Raw genomic sequence first — 24,775 nt, forward strand, 5'->3', positions numbered from 1 at the left:
CGGGAGGGTGAACTGCTTGTGAGTTTTTCCTTAACGGCGTATCCGCACGAATAACCGGTTCTCGGTGGGTGGGGTGGGGGATGTGAGACACGTGAGCTGTTTACCACGGAAATCATCGGTTGTATCAAATGCAGCGGAAGTGAAACTTATGGACAACTTTTTGACAAGTGAAAGATGGTTGCAGACTTCGTGGAGCGGATTTTCAATCGACCCATTCCGTGACAGATTATACGAGCAAAGTTTGCTTCTAGAATGGGAACAACAACAACGGAAATTGATTGGATTGTTTTTCCTTTTTTTTCGTGCCCTTCCATAGTCTTAGCATTTGACAAATTTTTCTTCTTGACACCCTGCGAAATCCGATTGCACTCTACTCGATAGGTTGACTCTAATGACTCAATCGATGAATCACTAATCGCATAATTCACGGTCTGCTTCCAGACGGTTACATAATTGGCAATTATCTACACGCCTCGGAACAGGACATCCGGGATTTCTTCTGGACGGGTTCCGGCGATGGACCGGCAGTTAATCCCTTCGACCGGTTTCCAATCAGTGAAGATGCAATCATTAAAACGGCTACCGTTGTGGCCACGGTGTACATCGACCGGAACAATGGTGGCGACGGGATGGGAGATGACCTTTGCATTTTCGATTGCCCGCCGGACAGCAGTGACGGTGTGGATCAGACAATTGACAATGTTACCCCGACGGATCGGCGCTTCTGGCTGATGACGGTGGTCGGTGGTCTGTACGGTGAGAAGGATTATCCGGAGCTGGAGGGAAAACTGGCCAGGCTATATCGGGTCGCATTTACCAGGTAAGGTTTCTTGCTGAATCATCCCCCAGCCCCCCCATTCTCGAGTTTTCTTACTTTGCGGAAGAATCACTCGATTAGATGGACATAATCCGAATGACATTCTGAATGACGAAAGTGGGAAAAGACAGAATGACAAGAGAAACAATTTCCTGGCTAACAGTTTCCAATTTCCAGACAACAAGCATTACATCTCGGAATCAACAACAACACACTCCACATGCAACCGTCATACAAGATGCTGGCTCAGCGGCGAGCCAGAAGGCAAGTTCTGCAAAGACTATCGCCATCGTACCGAGGTACAAGTAAGATGTCCGATACCAACGGGACGGTGATGGTCACATCAAGTGGCACTCGTGAGCACTTTCCCGACACGAATGTTGTGGTCAATGAACAGGTCTACAAGGACGACCATATTCACCGGAAACGACGGAAAAAAGTTCGCAAAAGAAATACGAACGATGAATTCGCTGGGGATGCCGAGGGAAGTCACCAGGGAGTCACTCAGCAGCACGAGCCAATGCAACAGATGCAACGGTAAGATAATTTCAATAAGATTTTTTTTTTCGTAAAAAACTCACTAACTGAGCTGCCGCTTCCGGGCAAACGTCCATCAGTCAAGGATGATACATTCAATCCATCAATCTTCACTTTCCAGCGCTCCGGACAGCCGAACGGGCGAGTCCGTCGTAGTAGGCGTTGATGGTGGAACGACACCACTTACGCGTAATTATGACAGGGACAGTTTTTCGAGCAAACGCAGAGTACGGATTCTGATACATAACACTACCCATTTGCGTGAGAGTGACAGTGACGAGGACTCGATGGCGGTCGATTCACCGAGATCAAAGTGAGTACACAAATTTTGCCCATGTTCAGCAAAGCTTTCTGCTTCCTGACCAGTGAAAGCAGCGGCCGCCACGAGACTGGTGTGGTTTAGCCGAACACTCCGAGATCGGCCTACGTGGAGTGTTTGAATTTGGCGTGATGAAAATACGCGGGAATGATTACCACTTATTCAAACTTCGAATTCGATATTCATTCGTGGCTTGGAAGTGTTGAAATTGTCGACTTCGGTGACTACACAGATAAAAATATTTTGTGAATTTACATCTATTTTCATGCACATATTTGGAGTAGGTAATTAAACATAAAATTACTTTACAATTCTGTACGTTTCAATATAATTTAATCGCAAAATAAGCGTTAATTGAAAGATACAGTTATATTCATTGAAAATGCAATGCAATTCAATTTAGTTTTGCATCGATGAAGGTTTTCAATCAAAATTTCGATTCAACCCATGTCTATTCCATGTTACTATTGATTTACATCTCGTGAAATATTTAATTATTTCTTTCTGTGTAGAACCGCACAAATCAGCGTGCAAGATAAAACCTGAACTCAGTTGAGTAGCCTACCAGAGGCGATGTGTGATTTGAAAATTTGTGATTCTAGTGGCAATCTCTAATTTGTTTTTTTTTTTATTTTGAGCTTATCAGGCACTTACTCAAAAAAGATATGAGAAAGGCAAAAATTGCTAAAAGAACTATAGGGTGGTTTTTGTCGTGAATACGACTTACTTTGCTGTGGGGCGCCTTTTCAAAATTTGCCCGCTGAGAGAGTGATGAGTTTTAGATCGAGAGTGTCTCTTGTTGTATCTAACGTATCTCACATCATTTTCGCTACATGCCATCTGAAATATGATCATCAATTTATGATCACATTTTCAGTTGTTTGACATAATCACAAATTATTCAAAACTAAAATTTTCTGAAATGTTTGTTATCAAGGAGTATCAAAGCAGAAAACTTATGACGCGTGTTAGCCTTTCTCGTACCCGAGCCGACGGTTTTGATGTAGTAACCAACATTTCATTTCTGCGTTACCAACTGAAGAGGTCTAAAAGATTAACACTTGATATATTTCGTTCATTCTTGTTTGCGCAGTTGACTGAACAGGAAGTGAAGCAAGTGCATCATTTCGGTTTGTTGAGGTCCACAGCTCAGTTCCAGTATCGAGAATTCAGTTTCTAAATAAAATTTCAGAATTAAGTTCCAGATACGGAATCAAGCATTCAGTTCTGCTGCGTGACGGTTTGTTTTACATCGTTCGCAGTGTGAATTTCACTTCAAACAAGAGCGATTGCGTCAACCAGCTGCTGGTCGTTTGCATTGCAATCAGCCCTTCAATGGACTCTAAATGTTATCTAAAGAACTTTTAGAATTACTTATATGTTAAACTATGCAAATCGGAAGTGAAAAAAAAAAATAGTTTAGTGAAACTTTACAGTCTGATAAATTCTAATTAGAAAAATTTCGCATACTTTTCTCGGATTTTTGACGTAAATACGTTTCACTTTACTATGGAGCGCCTTTTAAGAACTTATCGTTTGTTCCATTTAACATAGTTTTCTCTCAACAGAATTTTCAGTAGCATGAGGTAACCGCAAATAATTCAAATTGCATTTTTCCTAACTATTTCATAATTGAATAAGCTAAAAAATTGATACTTCATTCATTCTAGCCTACGTAGTTGACTCCTTCAGTTCAGACCAGAATCCAGTTCTAGAGTTTAGTTCTGGATTTCAGATTAAGCTTTCCAAATTCCAGATCTTAACTTCAGTTCCTCGTCCAGAATCCAAGGCCAGAATCGAGTTCCAGAATTCTGAATCTGTAGATGAAACCGAATTTTAGAACTTGATTCAACACCTGTATTCTGGAACTGAGATCATGGTCTCGATTCTAATCCTGGGGTCTCGAACTAAATTTCAGAAATGAATTCTGGACTTTCAAAACTCAACTGAACTCTGGAACTGAAGATGCGTATCAGACCAGAATTCAGCTTCACAGTTTCTGTCCGGAGTTCAGAATTCAGTACCAGAATCCTAAAACTGAGTTCAGAAACTGAAGCTCTGGAACTTCAGACCAAAATCTAGGATCATAAATTAGATTCAAAATTTAATTGTATTTCCAGAACTTAGTTCTAAAATACACTACAGAATGTTCAGATTTCAGTTCAGTGCAGGATTAGAGCTTGGTTCAAGAATTCAGTTCTACAGAAGAATAACTGAAATCAGGAAATAGAATCTGAAGATCTTTGAACTAAATTAATTTGAATTTCGGAGCTGAGTTCGGAATCCGAATTTTAAAACTGAATCCTGAACCGGAATTCTGTAGCTAACACTCAGCTGTAGAATTTAGAGGCAGTGTACGTTACTAGGATTCAGGTTAAGAATTCAGTGCCGAGCCAGAATCCTGGTCTCGAATTTAGTTCCACAACGCAGATACAGTAATCAGTTCAGCAATCCAGAATTAAGTTTTAGAATTCAGCTTCAGAATTCAGTTCCAGAATCTAATATTAAAATTGAGAATTCAGATCCAACATCATCAAAATCATTTTTTAGTTCAATTAAGAAAGTTAGATTTCTGATTTCAATCTAAATGAGGACCACCCTAGCAACATTTTTCATCAAAAGAAGCGCCATTTGATTACAAACAACTTTTGTGAAGAGTACAAAAAACTAATATTTAATAGTGAAAATATTTTTGTCACGCTAATTTCCCGTTTCGGACCATAGTGCAATGCATCCCAAAAAAGTCACTGTTTGTTGTAGATCATGAACCGGTGGCTTTTTTCGTGAAATACCGTCCGATATGTGGGAGAGAGTGTGCCAAAATTGCCACTTGCGTATTGGTTAAAACGGAGCCACGGCCAAAATTTGCATGAAATCATCTTCAAACGGTCAATTAAATTGATCTTTATATCGACTCCAATAGAGATTTCATCAATTTTCTCAAATTTGTTGTGTTAATTTTGAAAATCAAATCCTTTCAAAAATCGCCTCAAGCGGTATATGAAAGCAATTCAGTATCTATATATTGTATACATTTCAGAACGGCATTGGTTCGTATGAGATTTTTGTTTGTGATTGTATTGACAAACTAGTTTGTATCGTGAACTCAGATGTATTGAATTGAATGATTGACGAAAACTATTTGTGTATTTGCAGTTGATAAGCAGAATCGTAGTGACCATTCCTGGCACCTGAGGTGAACTCAAAAATAGTCGCCCCCGTCAATTTTTCAACAAACACCATGAAGACGAACACATATTATTTCATTTTTCTATTTTAGTAAATACTTGTTACATCATCAATCTCACATTGAAACTGTAAACTCCATGAACGCCTTCTGAAAAACATTATTAGATTATATTGCAGCCAAGTGGACAGTTTTTCATGAGCCTTATAAAGAAAACTGAAGAACCAGCATAGCCCTGCGTTAAATTTTTTTCGAATTTATTCAAAATTCAAGATAGTTTAGTAAGAATCTATTCGATTTTATTTACGATTTTCAGATTTTCTCAGAATTAAAAAAAGTGCTTTCATTTTTATCCTTAAGCATAGATAAAATAACAATTATAACTAATAAAAAGGTTAACGTTATTTTTTGGGATTTATAGTCATTTCGATATAAATTAGCTTCGTTGCGTCAAAACTAGTACAAACGTTTTGAAAGTGAAACATAAAAGTCAATCGTGTTTTGCTTTTTTTTGTATTCTGAAATTTATTTGATGTCAATAAATGCAACAATAGAAAAAGGCGGGCAGGTAATGTTAGAGAAATAACTAGAGGACGTGAATATCAATAAAACTGACATGATTCGTTCTTCTAGTTGACTGATTGTGTGAATTTTTATAAATTTTACTGTTTTGCTTGCCGAATTGAAACAGTACATCTATACTAAAGTATCACTTATTGACGACACAAAAATAACTCAGAACGAGTGAGAGTAAAACAAACAATGTTATCGTTGTTTTTTTTTTTTCATAGTTTTACATAATCATAGGAGGAGAACTTCGCATAGTTCTTTGGGGAAATTTTTAACTAAATTTAAGAACTAAATTCGGAATCTAGCTCCGAATTCAGTAGCGATTTTTAGGCTCTGAATGTAGATCAACAATTCAGTTCAATTTTGTTCTAGTATTCTGGAACTGCGCTAATTTTTAGAATCCAGGCTCCTAATTTGATTCTACAACTGAATTCCGTACCTAAGTTATGAATTCTGTTCCATAATCTACTTCCAGAACACAAGCCCTGACTTTAATTTAATTTTTGGTTCTAAGTTCTGAACCAGAATTCTGGAAACAAATTTTGATTCTGCATAAGGGATGAAATTCTTGAACTGAATTCAGGAGTAAATTATGTTTCAAAAGTCAGGTGACAAATGCTGGTTCGGAGTTCAGAGCTGAAATTTAGTTCTACAATCCCGATCTAAAACTCATATTACGAATTTTCTTCCAGAAGTCTGAAATCGAATTTCTGAATAAGAATTCTGGATTCCAATTGCAATTATAAATTAAGAAACTAAATTCAGTTCCAAATTCTAGTCAAAAAACAACCTCTGTAAATCTAGTTCCAGAATCCAAAATTGAAAATCAGTTCCAAAGTCTTAGTTTCAAATTTAAACCATTGTACTGGAACTGAGTTGAATTCTTAAACTAAATTCTAAAAGGAAAATTAAATTCAAAATTCAGTTCTAGAATCCAACCCCTTAGAACTTAGTTCCCGAATCCAATTCCAGTATTCAGAAACTGAATACGTTTACTTATAATCTGTTGTTGGTTGAAAAGGCGACTGTTCACCACGACATCCGAAAAGCGTGCTGTGCATTTTAAGGCTTCATACCACGCAGAAGGTCTGTTTTTGTTGCTGTTGGTGGAAAATCATCAACACGACATCCAGTTCCGTCTAACGTACAAGATTTTCGGAAAACTTAACTTTTGAATTGTTCTTGGTTATCTCATATTATTAAAATTTTAATCATAAATTGCTGATCATATTTCTGATCGCATGGTGAAAGAATTATATTGTTGTGTTTAGTACAACTCGAGATATTTACGATTAAGTTCTACCCATTCTTCCATAGGGTGGATTTAAAAAAGGCGCCCTATAGCAAAGTAGGACGTATTCACGTTAAAAACGTCCATTGCACTATGGTCCGAAACGGGAAATTAGCGTGACAAAAATTTTTTCACTATTAAATATTAGTTTTTTGTAGTTGGTGTCTTCACAAAAGTTGTTTGTAATCAAATGGCGCTCCTTTTGAAAAAAAAGTTACTAGGGTGGTCCACATTTAGATTGAAAACTGAAATCTAACTTTCTTAATTCAACTCAAAAATGATTTTGTTGTACAATAAAGTTGTAGGAAATTTTATTGGGAACAACTTTGTTGAAAAAAGCACCTCTCTAGCTCTTCATTTGATCGAGTTACATAAATTTTCCCGAGTAAAAGTAGGGTGGCTCCCAAAAAATCACTTTTTTTGTTCTAACTTTTTTGTGAAACGTTCTATCGAAAAGTTGTCTTTAGAAGAGTTGTTGAACTAGTTATTGCACACAATTTGGCTCAACCAAGCTTTTTCATATGAGCTACCAGTAAAAAGTTATGATTATTTATTCATCAAAAACTAGTCAAGCTTTAAATATCAATCATTAGATGCCAGATCGATAAAAATGTATCCTATTCGGTTCCTAAAAGGTAATAATTTAATTTTGAGCTATTTGAGAATATGTCACACAACTGAAAATTTTATTATAAAATTGTGATCATATTTCCGATGGCTTGTAGCAAGAATTATGTTGATTCATTAGACATAACATGAGATATTCACGATCAAAAACTTATCACTCTCTCAGAGGGAAAATATTTGAAAAGGCCCCCCATAGTAAAGTTATTCGTATTCACGACAAAAAAAAAGTGCAAACAGTGGTCAGGTCGTATCGATGTACATTGATTGTATGATTTCTTCGTCAAATCAGATCAATGTTATCTTTCTTCGTTAATAATACTCATTCCCCTCCTTTTTGTGACCCTCACTTAGTTGCTAGAAATATTCAGTACTGGTCAAGTACCATTTTTCCATAAAATCCGATAAAACTTACTTTATACTTCTCATGTTTGGGGCACTTGCTACACTCCCTCTCCCTCAGAATAACCTTATAATCTATTTTGATGTGAAAGTTGAATCTGTATTAGTCAAGAAGTATCGTTTCTCGTCGAATAAATTTTACATAGAACTCCCCTTTTTAGAGGTACTTGCCCTTTACTCCACCCTTTGTTCACTTGTGCAATGAATATCTGATCTCGCCAAGAAAAATAAACAATACCCTTATTACCACCTCTTAACTACAAATAGTACTTGTGCCAAGTTTGTTGATAATTAACAGTGAATATTGCATAGCGTAATTTGAGCTTTTGAGTGCTTAAATTGCAAAGAAACGACCGCATATGGCGAAGAATTTTTTTGTTAAGACAACGCATCGTGCCATAAGTCAATCAAAACAATGGCAAAACTACATCGCATTGCTTCCAGATTCACCGTATTCGCCAGATTTGGTTGGAAAAAATGCTCGCCGGTAAGAAATTTCGTACGAGTGAATAGATTATCGTTGAAACTGAGGTAAAAGAAAAATCGTTCTACAAAAATGGTATTGAAATATAAGAGCGGCGCTTGAATGATTGTGTTGCTCTTGATTACGTTGATGAATAAAGTTAATTTTGAATAAAAAAAATCGTGGTTGTGCCCGGGACTTTTCAGCCCATGTGTTATATATATATCCAAAACTGCGATCAATTCAAGAATAAATTATGCAGTGATAATATCACAATTGCTTAAAATCATATCCTTCTGTATCCGAAGCTGTGATGATTCGAAAAATAAATATAACATCAGTGAACATATTGGGAATTCAAGTTGTATCTATCCGAAACTGTGATAAATTCAAAAATCTATTTCGTAGTGATAATATCACAACTGTTTGAAAACATTTCATTTTTTATCCGAAGCTGTGATAGATTCAACAAAATAATCCGTAGTGATAATATCACAACTTTTTAAAGAGTAAAGTATCATCTATCCGAAACTTTAATAAATTCAAGTATTATTTCCGTAGTGATAATATCACAACTGTTTGAAAACATTTTGTCTATCCGAAACTGTGATGGATTCAAAAAACAAATCCGTAGTGATAATATCACAACTTCTTAACAAATGAATTATTTCCTATCCGAAGCTCTTATGAATTCAACAATAGTAAAAGCTAATGACAATATCACAACGTTCTAAACTAAAATACGGTTATCAGATCCGAACAAGTCACGAAAGGTTGAATTTCTCAAACCGTTTCAAAATTTTACGATTATTTCATCCTGGGGAATGCACGCCGTACGCTTTGAAATCCCGGTTAGAAAAGAAGACTCTATGGAATGAAAGCTTTGGTATTAAAGGTGTCGCACTATTTGTTGCAGTAATTGCACTGATTAATGTAAAGGTGTTTTTATTGCATTGATTAAAGGAAGTTACGATTATTTCATTAGATTTTATTACCAATTTATTCCATAAAATGCCTGGACCACAAACTAAAAGTATTTCTTAACGTTTGATATAAAGGGGTTTGGGTAGTTGACTACCGGGCGATAGTGAATAAATAGTGACACACATTTTTTTTCTTGTACACGGAAGAAATTTTGTTTATCATTAGAAATATTACTACTACAAGCAGCATGGAAAACAATCGAGCAAGCTAGAAGAATATTGCTTTGAAAATTTATGTGAAGCGTGCAAGTTAAAATTCATTCAGTGCAAGCTTGAACGCAATTTCTGGGCCGTTCGAAGCGTAGGAATTTTGGTTTAGAAAGCGTTTTCAGTTGCATTCTTTGCCATTGGATTGTTGAAGCAATAGCACAAAGAACAGACATCCAAGTAGAGCTATCAATTTGTGTAATAAATTCAACGGATGTTTTAAAAAGCAATTTTCCTGTAGAGGCGCTTCGAGGAACCCAATAATTCCTTATAGGCTCTTGCGTTCGAGCTTTTAGGCAGTGGTAGTTTCGGCGTGCAAAGTCGTGCGTAACGATGATTTTTAACGGATTTTTACTTGTATGCTTTACACAGAATTTTTGAAAAAAGTTTGTACTAGTTTGAATGTCTGTTCTATGTGGCAATAGTTTGAGAATGTTGTTGACCGAATTTATCTCATTATATAAAAAAGTGTTTAGCAAACACAAAAAGTGAAATTATTTTTTCGACAGAAATACTTTTATTTTGCGAAAGAAATTGTTTGGGTTAAGTGTAGTTAAACTTTTAGTTTTCGACCAATAATAACATTGGTGTACCTATTTGCATCAATGTACGTAAACGATTAACTGTCTTCAAATGTGCGAGCTGTTTCTCTGACTTTCTCGCTTGCCATCTGTCAAATTAGCTCATTAGTCACTTCTGCACAGAGATGCAAATATCTGTAAATCCGAAAAAATGTCGGCAGGCTTTCATTTTTCTCTATAAAGTATGAAACACTAGACTGGTTCGGCGAGCAAATAAAAAACAGTTGGGTAATAACCGAATGACGTGAATACGAATATAATCGATGGTTCAGTTGGAAGAATATGAATTCTGATGGAACCCAATTTTGGAGCCGAGAGCTAGAATCGATTTCTGGATCTGGATTTAGAAAATGAACTCGGGAACTGAATTCTGAATCCGTATTTTAGAATTGAAAATCGAATCTGAATTTCAGAACTAGATTCTTAAACTTATTTTTGATGCTAGATTCTGGAACTGAATTCTGGATGTAAATTGTAAATTTTGTGTCGCACAGAACTCTAGACCTAGGTTCAGGTCTGTAGTTGAGTTTTAGTTACAGAAATTCGGCTTAGAATTCAGTTTTCGAATTCGGATCCAGAATTCCGCACGGATCCCCTAGCGATCGTGAAACAACCAAAATATTAGTTTTTTCTGAATTTGATTGGTTAAAATTTGGTTCAACTAATCGATTGTTGTTTTAATGTGGAACACATTTTTGTTTTCTATATAGCGGTGCAAACTAGAAACTCAAGAAAAATACACGTAGAAATGTGGTCAGGTTTTGAACAATTACAGCTCAGTCAATTTTCTATCAATTATTAATATTTTGTCACCATTTGATTGGAAATATTTCTACGTATTGATTTGAATGTTCATAGCCATGTATTTTCAATTTTATATCATTGAATTGTTGATTAATAGCTAGCAGTGTCCTATTTTGGCTGCAAAAAATCTCCGGCATACCGAATTTCCCTGTCATAGTCGACGGTTTTGAAGAATAAAGCGATATATCAAAGGGAAAGCAGCGCTCTGATTGGTCAATCGAAGCAAAAGCAAAGCTGTTGGAAGCACGCGAATCTACAAATAGAAGCGAAATTATAGCTAACGTTTCAGTCTTATGCGTAGCTTGCTAGAGGTAGGTTGTTGCTACACAGCAAGATAAAAAGTGCCATAAACGATTTGAAGCTTTTATTGGTATGCTCTGATCTTGTGTCATGCAAGATTGGATGAAATCCCATGTTATGTCGTTTCGCCTGAGAAATTGACAACTACCCCAGGGTAAATTTTGAGTGCATAAGACTAATTCCTAATTTATATAAGATGAACTCGATTGATAATGAGAAATATTTTATCGCTTCAACCGAAATCGCAAAATGGTAGTAATGGTAGAGAAACGCTATAAAAATAACTGCTTGCATACAAAACTTGAACACAAGCTTGGTGAAGAGAAGCTTAAATATCGATATCCGTATCGCAAGCATGTACAAACATTTAATTGTATACATTTGGGCTATTGATGTAATTTCGTCGGCTACGAAACAAATACAAATCACGATAAATAAGAGTCTATATTCTGGGTTCGCGTGTTCGGTGTTGATTCCTAATAAGGATCAATCTAAGCAGACTCTTGTGCATTTGCGGATTCAAAAGTGTGACGATTAATTGAAAATGTCAATCATTAGAAATTTTGGTTGCCTTGTTCCACATCAACGGCTCGAACAACCCCATGGGGCTGATCCTTGTAGTTTTTTTCTAAACTGCCATTTTTGTTCTTCAATCAACAGAAACTATGGTTGAAATAACAAAATTTTTGGTTGAAAAAAAGATGCTGTCAGTTAGTCAAGACACACACCTTTCAATTTCAATAAAGATTTAACAGTTATGTGAGTTGAAAAACAAATCGGTTTTAGTTGATTTAGATATTACGATTAGTTATTTTAACTTAAGCAAAACTATTGATTTTGAACGACAATAAAATATTCCTTATTGATATACGTTCTAATTTTTTAAATGAAAATTCGGTATGTTAAGATATATAAAAAACTAGCGGACCCCTGCACACTTCGTAGCGCAATAATATTAGATTAGATGTAGAAAATCAAAACTACTCAATCAATTTTAATGATTATTGAGGCAAAATATCATTATACTGCTATATGATAGTGGCCCCAACCTTTCTATATCGCGGACAACAGTACAAAATATATAAAACCGATGGTTTGCCGAAACGCAAACAGGCAGCGTACAATTTACCATCTGAAAAAAACTCTAAATTCACACTACAGACTCATAACGATTATTGACGGTAACAGGAAAGTTAAACGGATGAGAAAATGACGTTCAAATTGAAATGACATAGCAGTAAGTATCATTGGAATGCGAAACCTTTTCTTCTTCTAATTTGCCATTCAAAATTGTTGTCTCGACAATATTTGCGATTAACTGCACTTTATTTTTTAATTTGTGTGCTTGTTTCTGTAATTTGTGTGTTTGTTCCTGTACTTTCTGTGCTTGTTTCAGAATTTGTTCCTGTACTTTCTGTACCTGCTCCAGTATTTGCTGTATTTGGTCCTGTAACTTCTGTACTTATATCTGTAACATCTGTACATTCTATACCTTTTCCTGCACTCAATTGTGCCAGTACTTCCTATACTTGTTTCCCTCATTTCTGTACTTGGTTTTGTACTTTCTGCACTTGTTCCTGTACCTACTTTATTTTTCCTGAACTTAGCATCTGTACTTGTTCCTTTTTTTCTGTACCTGTAGCAGTCCCGGTGAACTTCTCACAGCTCAAAAATGATCTTTGGATGGAAATCATTTCGAATACTCTTAAGTTAGAATAACCGAACTACCCTCATGATTTAAGCTTCTTTTCGCCAAGCTTGTGTTGAAGTTATGTATGCAAGCAGTTATTTTTATAGCGTTTCTTTACCATTACTACCATTCTACGATTTCGGTTGAAGCGATAAACTTTTTCTCATTATCAATCGAGTTCATCTTATATAAATTGGAAGTTAATCTTATGCACTCCAAATGTACCCTGCGGTAGTTGTCAATTTCTCAGGCGAAACGGTATAACATGGAATACCAAGCATACCAATTAAAGCTTCAAATTGTTTGATGGCACTTTTTGTCTTGCTGTCTAGCAACAACCTACCTCTAGCAAGCTACGCGTAGCACTGAAACGTTAGCTATAACTTCGCTTCTTTTTATAGATTCACGTGCTTCCAACAGCTTCGCTTTTGCATCGATTGACCAATCAGAGCGATGCTTTCCCTTTGATATATCGCTTACTCCTTCAAAAGCGTCGTCTATGGTCGGGAAATCCGATATGCCGTAGATGTTTAGCAGACAAAATAGGACACTGCTAGCAACATTTCAATGATATACAATAAAAAATACATGGCTATGAACATTCAAATCAATACGTAGAAATATTTCCAATCAAATGGTGACATGATATTAATAATTGATACGAAATCGACTGAGCTGTAATTGTTCAAAACCTGACCACATTTCTACGTGTATTTTTCTTGAGTGTCTAATTTGCACCCCTATATAGAAAACAAAAATGTGTTCCACATTAAAAATCCACCATATTTCGTGCACATCATATTTCATACACAAAATTTTTGTTTTAGCTTTAAACACGCAAATCAAGATGTTAGTCACTATTCGCCTAAGCTTATGTTGGCCGTTTGCCGGTATCGATTCAACTTTAATCAGTGAGCCTAAATATTATGCAATTTCGGATCAAAAGCTCCGAAATTCCATGTCAGCTTATTGATTCAAGAGATTATATCTAAAAATTATACGGAATTCAATTTAAAATTAGATAGATTAGATTATTGATAAAATATTAAAAATAATGAATTCCGTCGATGTATTTTTTCTCGTAAGCGCTGCTGTGAAGTATGAAGATACGGAGGATGAATGCTTTGCTTATTCTAAAACTATAATATGGTACAATAACATCACAATTCTCTTAGCTTAACATCTTAATATTTCACAAGGAAAATTAAACTGCTGGAAGATTAGAAATTGAGATTTGTCTCAACCGATTTTAACAAGCTTAGACTCGTTTCAAAGCTACTTTTGTGCTGTGAATCATGCTCGAGTATCAAATAATAAAATAAACACAAGATAAAGTGGTCGGCAATTTCTCATGCATCAGTTGAACAGGACCTCTCGATGAACTCGGGTCATTGTCAGTTTCAGCCTAATCATAATTTCAAGCAAAACAACAACCGTCTGATCGCTACATGCGCCGTAACCATGGCAATGTTTGTTTATGTTTGGAAAAATATCAAGTTATTTGAACGGTATCGAGCAATTTTGCTTCCTAAAATAAGAAAATAAGAATTACTTCGAATTATTGCTTGGGATTTATTCAGTTTGTGTTTGTCTTATCCCACGAAGCATTAAAGTCAATGGAAGCAGCAAGTCATTTTGGGCTGAATGTTTACATATGTTCACTTCTTTTCTAACTTGTACTGTTTCCATGGCATTTTGCCAGAACGCGACAACCATAATTATCAAAGGATCAATTAAATTACACTATTACTGAATTTACTGGTGCACGATTATTGAGCAAATGGTATTTAACGGCCTTTAATTTTAATCTAAGTTAAAGAAAATCGTTTGAGCGAAAATCACTCTGAGAAAATCGAGTGAATCTTTTCTTCATATTTTTGCACATTTTACTCCGTTAACCCCGTTCCGAGTGCAATTGTATAGAAACCTATGGGACCAAAAGACCTTTCATTTGTATCTAGGTTCGTAAACATCGGTTCAGCCATCTCCGAGAAAATTGAGTGTACATCTTTGTTACATCGAATCAGATCTCTCGGCGATAGTTTACTCGGTTTTGTTCAGATCGGGTAAAATCCCCGAACCATCAATTATCTAAGAAATATTCTACTAAAACTGCCCATATAAAACATTAGCTGTAATTACTATTTCTATTTGCAGGTAAGGTATCGACATTTCCACGACAAGTTTCGGCATTTCAAAGCTTATTTTTCTCAAATTTTCATTGTCATCGTTTTAGTAATCATATGGAACTGATGACTGAAATTTATAGCAATTGGTTTAGATTGTCCATTCTGCCGGAGGTCAGTTTACCTATCGAGATACGAGATCGGAAAGATCGCGAGTAAAAGCTATGCGACAAAATTGATGAATAAAGGAAAAAGTGCCGCAAAAATTTACCTCTGTTGAAACATCAAAGTAAATGCTTTGAAATCAACAGGAAATTGCGTTCTGAAGATCAATCTCGGAAGTCGAACGATTTAATTTATTCTACGAAATACACTGGATTCGAATTTATTCGTTAGAAAATATTCGGCCACGTTGCAAAATTTAAATTTTGATGGCAAATTTAACGTTTAACATGATGTAATCTAAACACTGTAGGTCTCTTTTTACGCGGGAGATACGTACCGCGGTCAAAAAATCCACGTAAAAAAACGCATAACTTCGGAAATCCGCGTAAAAAAAAAACCACCAAAATAAAGAAAAAAAAGCGGGTGGGTAATGTCAGAGACATAACTGGATGTCGTGAATACGAAAACAACTGACATGTTCCTTAACACTTCCGAATATCAATTAGTTGATCAATTGTATGAATTATGCAAGCATTCCCCTTTTTCACATTTTTAGCAAAAACAAAGAAGGCTTCACTTGATCTCGATTGCTGTGAATTTCACACAGCGAAAAATGCACAAATCAAATCAAACAGTTCTAGATTTGCACTAAACTGAGGATATTTACCTTCGATTTGCGAGCAAGAAATCCTAATAGTTTTATAGAAAACTTTTAGAGCCATTAGAATGGTTAATTTTGTGTGATGCTCTCCACCGTTTTTTTTTTCACCAATGCAAATGACTGGCAGCTGTGACGTAATCGCTCTTGTCGGAAGCGAAACTAGCTTTGCAAACGACACAAAATACATCTGCTCGCAGTGGCGATAGAATCCAAACTGATCCAATTTTTGTTAAGAGGTTTGTTTTTACGTGATTTCGTTTGTGGCTTTTTCACTAATGGGCGGGCCTAACTGCTATAAAAATAGCAGCATATAGAATTTTAATTTTGATTTCTTTGAAAGAAACTATCAGGATGCTGTACGGGATTCATTCCTGCCTTTCAGAAGGATCATATTATGGAACTAACTACGATATTAAACACTGTTCGGAACATTTTTCTCGAACGATTTGTTGTACAGCAGCCGAAATTTTGTTCACTTCCTCAGAAGGCGTCTGATTGGCTGGTGTTGACATGGGTAAAATGAGACAGGTTTTTCAATAGCTATAGACGTTTAAGTTGGAAAATTCCGATTTTATTGGTAGTTAGATTATATAAATCCTTTCGCAGATCACTGAGCTATGAGCTTTCAAAATACGAGAAAGGCAAACGGGCCTTGTAAATTATCCTCTTCGATACTTGTTTATACCAAACATTTCAGAAAAGTTTAATTTTGAATTATTTGAGATTGTGTCACACGACTGAAAATTTTATCATAAAATTGTGATCATATTTCCGACGACATGTAGCAAAAATTATATTGATTCGTTAGATACTACAAGAGATATTCACGATCAAAAACTTATCACTCTCTCAGAGGGTAAATTTTTAATATGCGCCCCATAGTAAAGTAAGTCGTATTCACGACAAAAACCGCGTTAAAAGAGACCTTACTGTATACTGTCACAATTAGCAACATCAATTTCATTTTTTTTGTGCTTGCCAAACACATTTTTATGTATAAAATGAAATCGGTCAACAACATTCTGAAGCAGAGTCATTTTAACGCCTAGTGGACGACAAAATACACACATTGAATATCACCTCACTAGAGACAATTTAGCAATTTAGCGCCTCGTCACAATTCTATTATGTAAATCAGGTATTTTTAATGGAATAAATTGGTAATAAATTCTAGTGAAACAAATTGTAACGATTAAATCTTCCAATAATAGACAATAGTTGACCAGTGAAATCACCCCAGCAAGTAGTGCTACGCGCCTATATAACTTGGGCTTCCAACGTATAGAGCCTCCACTTCTAACCGGGATTTCAAAGTGTACGGCCAGCGGACCGCAGAATGCGCTGTTTGTGAAATTTTGGAATAGTTTTTGCAATACTTACTTTTCGTAACTTGCTCGGATCTGTTCATTGAGTTTCGAGCAAAGAATTGTGACAGTCAGTGATCGAGCTTCGGATTAACGGATTCTAATTAAGAAAATTGTGATATTGTCCTAGTTTTTCTTTTTATTGTGTTGAATTCATCAGGACTTCGGATATAAAGATCATTCGTTAAGAAGTTGTGATATTAACACTACGGTTTTATTATTTGAATCCATCACGGCTTCGGATAGACGAAATGTTTTTAAAACAGTTGTGATATTATCACTACGGAACTTATTCTTGAATTCGTCACAGTTTCGGATAGATACAACTCATATTTTCAAGAAGTTACATATTGATATGATTTTAAACAGGTGCGATATTATTATTGCCAAATTTTTGAACTTATCGCTGTTTTGGATACATATTAAATGGTTTTACAACAATTGTGATTATAACTTTTAACCGACTTTTATTGTGCACTCACTTTTCGCGGATTTTCACAAACTTTTAGATTCGTTTTTATGAATCAAAACAAAGTTCTAGAATTCCATTCGATTGGAACTTTTGGTTCCGGGGTGACAATAATAAGGTGATGATTACATTTTGATTTTATGGGTGTTTTTTCATAAATGTCCAATATAACCATAGCGCTGGTCTTACAAGTCGTATGTTCGAGCCTCGATCTGGAAGGATGCTTAGTGTCAGTAGAACCGTAGTACATACTCTCCGTGCAATCATTCTGAACGCCTAAGAATCGGCTGCGAAATCTGTTTGAAACAGAATAACATTTTCAGTTGTATGACATAATCACTGAAATTTTTGGTATCAAAGAGGAAAACTCATGACATGTGTGTGCGTTAGATATTCAGTAAAAATTTCAAAGGCTCTTAGCTATGTGGTCTGTAGAAGGATTTATATACTCTAACTACCAATGAATTCGAAATTTTTCAACCATAACATGTATTGCAACAACGTTGAAGTATTCCAATAGTGCACTATTGAAAAGCTTGTCTGATTTGATTTCATGGGAGCGTTGTGTTTGAAAACATTGCTGCTCAGTTGAATTGTCCGGAATTTGAGTCGAAATTCATTGTGAGTTCCAAATGCACTTACTGATTCCGCCTGGAATCGATTGTTTCAGCTTCTTTGGAATCGAATTGGAAGTCACAAGTCGGACCGATGGAAACTTATTTGATATCCGTCACAGAGTAAGTATGGGTGTGTAATGTCAGAGACATAACTGGATGTCGTGAATACGAATAAAACTGACACGCTTTCTTTATACTTCCGAATTCGAATTGGTAGCTGATCGATTGTGTAAATTGTGCAACTTTCCCCTTTTTCACTACTAGAATTTGAACGATGCGCCTAGACTAAAGTACAGATTAGTTACATTAAACATTCTGAAACGCAAATAAATATTATGGAATAACCTGTATTGTTCTTCTTTATGACAAAATAATGGTGGCTCTGAAAAGAACCTTTCATGAAACCATTCATGATGGAGAGTGACGAATTGGGTTCGAATTCCTGGATCTGAGTTCAAGAACTAAATTCAGAACTTAGAACAGCCTCAGAATTAAGTTGGATTTTAGTTCTAGAACTACAATTTCGAAACTGAAATCAGTTCCGGAATCATTTTTCAGAATCCAGTTCAGCACGCAGGCTCTGAATTCTAAACCCATATTCCGGAACTAAGCTCTGAAACTTGAAGACAATTTTCCGCCATGACTACCAAAAACGGGTTGTATAGAGTACAGTAAAGCAAAATTTCGCATTATTCTTTGAGAGTATTATTATGGTTCTAAAAAGAACCGAATAGAAAAAGTCTGGAATAATAAACTGGGCCTGAGTTCAAGAACAAAATGTAGAACCAATAACGGACTCAGAATTCAGTTTCAATTCTAGAATTTCGAAACTGAAATCAGTTCTGGGATATAGTTCCAGAATCCAGTTTCAGCACGCAGGCTTTGAATTCTAATCCAATATCGCGGAACTAAAATCTGAAACTTGAACTTCTCGCTACGACTACCGAAAAGCAAATGAAAACTGCGACCTGATCGTTTGTAAGTCGTACTCAAAATTTATCCAGGGGTAGTTGTCAATTTCTCATGGCGAAACGACATAACATGAAATTTCATCCGAGCTTGCATGACACAAGATGACAGCATATATAAAAATATTAATCCACCAAATTGCCCTCAGCTTCGATCCATCGAACGTTACTATGCAATCGTGAAGAGCAGAGCCGGTGAAACATGTTAAGCCCAGGTGGGAGAACGACCCACTATTTTGAAGTATTATTTAGTCGATTTTTGAATAATATTTTGTTTCGATATAACTTTGCATGAGACGCGTAAATTCGAAGCTTGAAACGTTTTCGATATTTTGTTTTTCTGATTTTAACATTAACATATTAAGAAGTTATCCGGAAAAAAGTTTTGATAATCGTTATGGATGAACACAAAATCAAAGTCCGACTGAACTGGAAGTGCTTTTAAGATCGTATGCGAAAATCTGGGCATGAAAAAAAAATCTTTTCCAAATAGGGGCCTCGTTCGCTCACAATCTATCAAAAGCAACAACGCATCAACAATCCAAAGCGCTGGTCGGCACTGTTTAGTTGCAATAAAAAGGATTTCTTGCGTTGGTATGAAACAGTGGACGAAACATGGATCTATCTTTTTTCTCCGGAGTTGTTTCAACATTTAGACGGGGAAAACGAAACAGGTAGCTGCAACAAGTATGGCGTCAGTTTTTAGATGCTCGAGGTATAATTAACGTCGACTATCTTGAAACGGAAGTACCAACAAAAGTTTTTAGTTATTAATGCGTTAGGAGTTATTAATGCGTTTGAAGTATGGAATCGTAAAAAACGAAACTGTCATATTAATTAGAGGAATGACAATGGTTTGAAAAACAGGGAGACCACTGTCTATATGGTTTTACTTCTATGTTTTGAATTTGTACCCCGTTATAGAAAACAAAGACGTCAAAAGATTCTGAGTGATTTCATTTATGTGTACAAAAAAGAATGGAAAGGCGAGATGTGACAAGGTTGATTTTTGCAACCTGAAATCTTTTACTAACTTAACTTTCGCAAGAGGAGTTGAACTTAAGCATCTCATCAATGCAAATCACTCGAGTCTCTGGTATGCCGGAAAGTACCGATAAAGGTCTTTTACCACTTACTATCCGAACCGACAAAAGAATAGTTATCAGAAGTTGTTACTTTCTACTTGCGGCTGCATTCTCGTACACAATTAATTCTTCGCTATCTCTAATAGTGAAAAAGTAAAAATAGCATGATGGGTTTCCATCAGGTTGCGGTGAGTGCAGTGCTACTGAATACTGCTTACAACCTAGGCTAAACAGCCAGCACGCTGTGTTTCTGGGGGCATAAGCAACAGTTCGAACAAACCTTTCATTCTGATGTTCAACTAGCTGTATAGAGATTGAGAAAAATATCCATACAGTGAAGAACTCAATGTGTATAAGAATGCTGTCGCAAGTAGAAACTGACAACTTCTGGTAACTTTTCTTTTACCGGTTCGTATAGTAAATGGTAAAAGACCTTTTTCGGTACTTTCCGGCATACCAGACCCCTTTGGTTGAAGGTAAAAGGTAAAAGGTAAAAGTCACATAAAGATCTCTGCTTGCTCAAATGACCATTGTCACGCTTCACCTTTTTGTACTTGTACCTTGTAGTACTAGCATTTTATAATTCTGATTTTATTTATTATTCTCTGTTACAATAAAACTATTTTTATTCTTATAAATGATATTAATATTACTATTATTTTTCGTTAGAATTTTCATGTGGGTAATTACCCACCTGTGGAATTTTCGGGTGGGTAGTACTACCCACCATACCCACCTCTTTTACCGGCCCTGGTGAAGAGGGTTTTTAAGAAGACTGGGAACATGCAGAAGTTCAATAAAATTTGGGCTCAAGCGTCCAAAAATGCGATTCAACACTTGTCCGGAATTTGATGAAGATCGAAAGTTCGAAAATTCGTGAACTTAAATTTCATCCGGTTTTCATTATGCTCAAGGTTAACCTCGTACAATAAAGGAATAATTTTTGGTTTGAATAAAATATCGTTTTTTATCATAATTTGAAAGAAAAATTTGTGGATAGCTTATTTTCGATACACTCCTTAAATTTTAAACTGTTAAATATGTTCAAAACTCAGGTTCTGATTCCAGTCCCAAAATTTAGTATTAGAATTCAGCGCCAGAATCCAATTCAAATGAGGCTTTGCACCACACAGAAGACTACCTTAAAACCGTCGTCGGAGTGCGAGAAAAACTGGCTTGCAATGAGCTTTCATCATTGTTTCCGAACGTTGGAGAAAACTTAATTTTTGACGTTTTTCACACAGTTGAAAATTCAATCATAAAGTGCTGATCATATTTCTGATGGATGGAGAAAGAATTATGTTGTAGCGTTCAGTACAACTTGAGATATTCACGATTAAGTTCTACCCATTCTTCCAAAGGAGCGTGGGAAATCGTTCCATAGAAAAGTAAGACGTATTCAAGTCAAAATAAAACTACAATCCTCAGACGCTACATAATTGAAAAATCAATTTATAATGAGAATTGGTATTCTGAAACTGTTAAATTTGAATATTCTAAAAAATATTTTATTTTTCTTTGGCCCGTTGCAGTCAACTGTTGAACCAAACGGAAATCATCTACTCGGTCTTTGTCGGAGGTCAACCGGTGCTGGCGACGACTGCTGCCGAAGACATGAAACTGATGACGCAGGAGGAAGTGGAACGCGTTATGGAAGCGTTGGTTTTCCTGAAGGCAGATCGTACGTATCTCGGCAGCACGTTGAATATCAAATTTGAAATGGTTACGTTTTTTTTTGTTTTTGTTTTTGATAGCCTACCTGAAGGAACCGCAAGCGACACCGTTGATCCCATCGACGTACAACGGGAATTCGAATGTGATTGCTCTTATCGGACAGAACCCGACGCTATTCGTGGTGTCCTGCATGGCGGCCGCGTTGTTTCTGGTGTTGTTGATTGTCATATTTCTGGTAGCTCGTGACAAACGAAAACACATCACAGAATTGAAAAAGTAATGATGGGTAGATTATAAAATTTTGCATTATTTTGAAATCTACATTTTTATTCTCAGACTGGAATTAACACAGGCTCTGGTGATGTCTGGTGGCGGTGCGGGTGATGATCTTAATACGATCAAATCGGACAGTGGAAGTAGCCAGAATTCTCCCTTCACCCGGAATGCATCAGCGGTGAGTGTTGTCGGATCGATTCCAGCTTACAAACCATCGCCAACCATTCACTTCCCACTGCCGCCAATGTCGAGGCCAAGCTCGTCGTCGAGTTACTCTTCCGACTCTTCCGTCTACTATCCGAAGCGAAAACTGAAACATCACACCCAGGAACTGCTGGATGAACGGGCAGTTACCTTAACGAACAAATTGCAGAAACAATTCGGAACCCTCGTATCGACCGAGAACGTGTATGCCTCGGTACAGAAGCCAAAGAAAGATCCGCATCCGCACAAGCGTCGCAGAAAGTATCTGGGAGAAAACCGTGTCGGTTCAATAGATGGAACCGGTTCACAAGCACTGGCAAGTCCCGTAACGACAAGCACCGGCAACAGTGCCAGTGGATCCAGCGAACAGTCCTACGACACCCGACCGGTGAAGTTGACGCCACCATTCGAACACAACGAAACTTTCAATGCCGATGTCATTATGAGGCACTATTTGAAGAAGAAAACCGGACACTACAACGCGGGATTCACGATGGATCATCAAGGTTCAGTCGAAGCCATCAACAAGGGTAAAATTAAATATTTGGAACAATCTGGTCGCACCTCTGTCGATACTGGCAGCATTGGGTCATACCTTAGTATGGCTTCGGTGAAGAGTTTTCCAAGGTAAGTTGGAGCAATTCTTGGAAGGGGTTTTCTAAACACTTCTTCTCCGACAGATGTTTTGTACCCGAACCACTGAGCCGAGTGTTGGAACCGATGACGATGACACATCTCGATCAATCGGAAACGGGAGACGGTGGTAAGTCTACGGCTCCGGGTACTGCTTCCACTAGTCAGTACAATACGGACACCGAACTTCAGTTGTCGCGAAGTCAAAGTGATGGAGCTGATCCGGGAGTCGTTGGACCAGTTGTATGGCAAATACATAAGCGCGAGATGGAAGGTACGTTTCTGTGAGCATATTCTATGCATTGTAGTAGTTCAACCAAGATCGTACCATAGAAATGACGAGTCCTCTACGTGATCCCATAATCACCCGAAACCGATTCGAAGGTCTATTGGAGGGAGCGATACAACTCTACAGCGAACCGGTGGACAAGGATGACACCAACAAGAACTCGTCCATCACGTTACCGGGTGTGATACGATCAATCGGAGAGCACCGTGGAAAGTCGGCAGCCGTTGTAAGGTAAACTCTTGCTGTAGTCGAGAATTGTTTCACTCTTCAACAACCCACAACCCACAGGCAAACGACATCCCGTGCCTGCTCGGCCACCGTTCGGCCCGTAACAGCAGCCGGGCAGGTAGTCCGTGGTAGACTGGAGGGATCACGTCCCCCGTCACCGGAACGTGGAGCTTGGAGCAGTGGAACGCACTCTCCGCTAGTCAGACCGATGAGTGCCGGACCCTTCCATACCCCTTTGACGCCCCACAGTACCATCGCTCGTGTCACTGCGCCGAATACCGTCCTGCAGTCAACCGAACTGTCAACTGCTCCGCTACTGCAGAATTTAATGCACGAACTGAAACGTTTCCGGCATGAGTGACGACGATTTTCGGAATAGACACTAGTGTTAAGCACTGCCAATTTTTTTGCGGTAGTATAATTCCTATCATTGTATCTTAAATAGCGAATGGATTTGTGTAGTACGTGGCGCCATTCTCACTAAGCAGCAGTAGATCTGACATCTTATTCTAAAATAATACATATTTGTATATGGTCCTACATTTACACCACTGCAGTGGAAACTTTTTGGGTATTGAGTAAAATAAATCGAAGAAATAAACAAGCAATTACTGTTACTGGCGATTCTTGCGATCCGGTCAATGCTGATTTACCGGGGTGTGGCAGTGTGAGAGTGGAACAACAATTTCTCAATTCGCTTCCATGTCGTATCAGGATAATAAAAGTCATGCTTCGAATGGCTGGCATTCCTAAGACTGCTGCTTTGATGGTGCTGGGAAAAAATACAAACGCTGAAGAGGATTGGTTGGATTTTGTCCCCGCGTGGCGGTGGTTTGAATTTCGATCGTAACGTAGAAAAAAAATTGTTTATTTGTATAAAAAAAGTATCATATGACATATTTTGTCTTAATGAAAAAATTAATGACCTAAAAATTGGAATCGGTTAAGCAGTCGTTGGTGAAACACAACAGGTGACACATTAAAATCAAAAAGAAGGAAAAATTTCTTGAACCGCATGCAGATCACCGATCTAGGAACAGAATGCTCCGCTGGCAAAGTGTTCTTTCAGGTGCTTAGATATTGAGTTCCATAAGTTAAGTGGGGCTATCGATGTCCCCCAAAAGTAGTTTAGCAGCGAAAGTTGGCTCGATATTCAAGAGGCGGCACCAATCTTCGTGTAACGGTAAATTAATAGGGTCTCGCCACGGTAGCAAACGCAGAACGTACAACCTCAATCCTGA

At 37.0% G+C, this 24,775-nt stretch overlaps 1 protein-coding gene across 2 annotated transcripts in view; it reads left to right on the forward strand.

Moving 5' to 3' along the window:
- LOC131436119 (uncharacterized) overlaps positions 1-24,149 on the forward strand; it is a 59,313-nt gene extending 35,164 nt beyond the window's left edge. The window contains exons 2-10 of one of the 2 annotated variants that reach the window (XM_058604616.1): positions 442-820; positions 995-1,354; positions 1,476-1,667; positions 21,763-21,911; positions 21,985-22,180; positions 22,241-23,011; positions 23,065-23,291; positions 23,351-23,537; positions 23,595-24,149. In XM_058604616.1, coding sequence (XP_058460599.1) covers positions 442-820; positions 995-1,354; positions 1,476-1,667; positions 21,763-21,911; positions 21,985-22,180; positions 22,241-23,011; positions 23,065-23,291; positions 23,351-23,537; positions 23,595-23,895 — 2,762 coding nt within the window. In that variant the 3' untranslated portion in view covers positions 23,896-24,149. The remainder of the gene's footprint in view (positions 1-441; positions 821-994; positions 1,355-1,475; positions 1,668-21,762; positions 21,912-21,984; positions 22,181-22,240; positions 23,012-23,064; positions 23,292-23,350; positions 23,538-23,594) is intronic. The other variant, XM_058604617.1, reaches the window with a different exon arrangement.
- The last annotated feature ends 626 nt before the right edge of the window (positions 24,150-24,775 follow it).

This window comes from Malaya genurostris, chromosome 3 (assembly GCF_030247185.1).
Source record: "Malaya genurostris strain Urasoe2022 chromosome 3, Malgen_1.1, whole genome shotgun sequence".
Classification (NCBI taxonomy): Eukaryota; Metazoa; Arthropoda; class Insecta; order Diptera; family Culicidae; genus Malaya; species Malaya genurostris.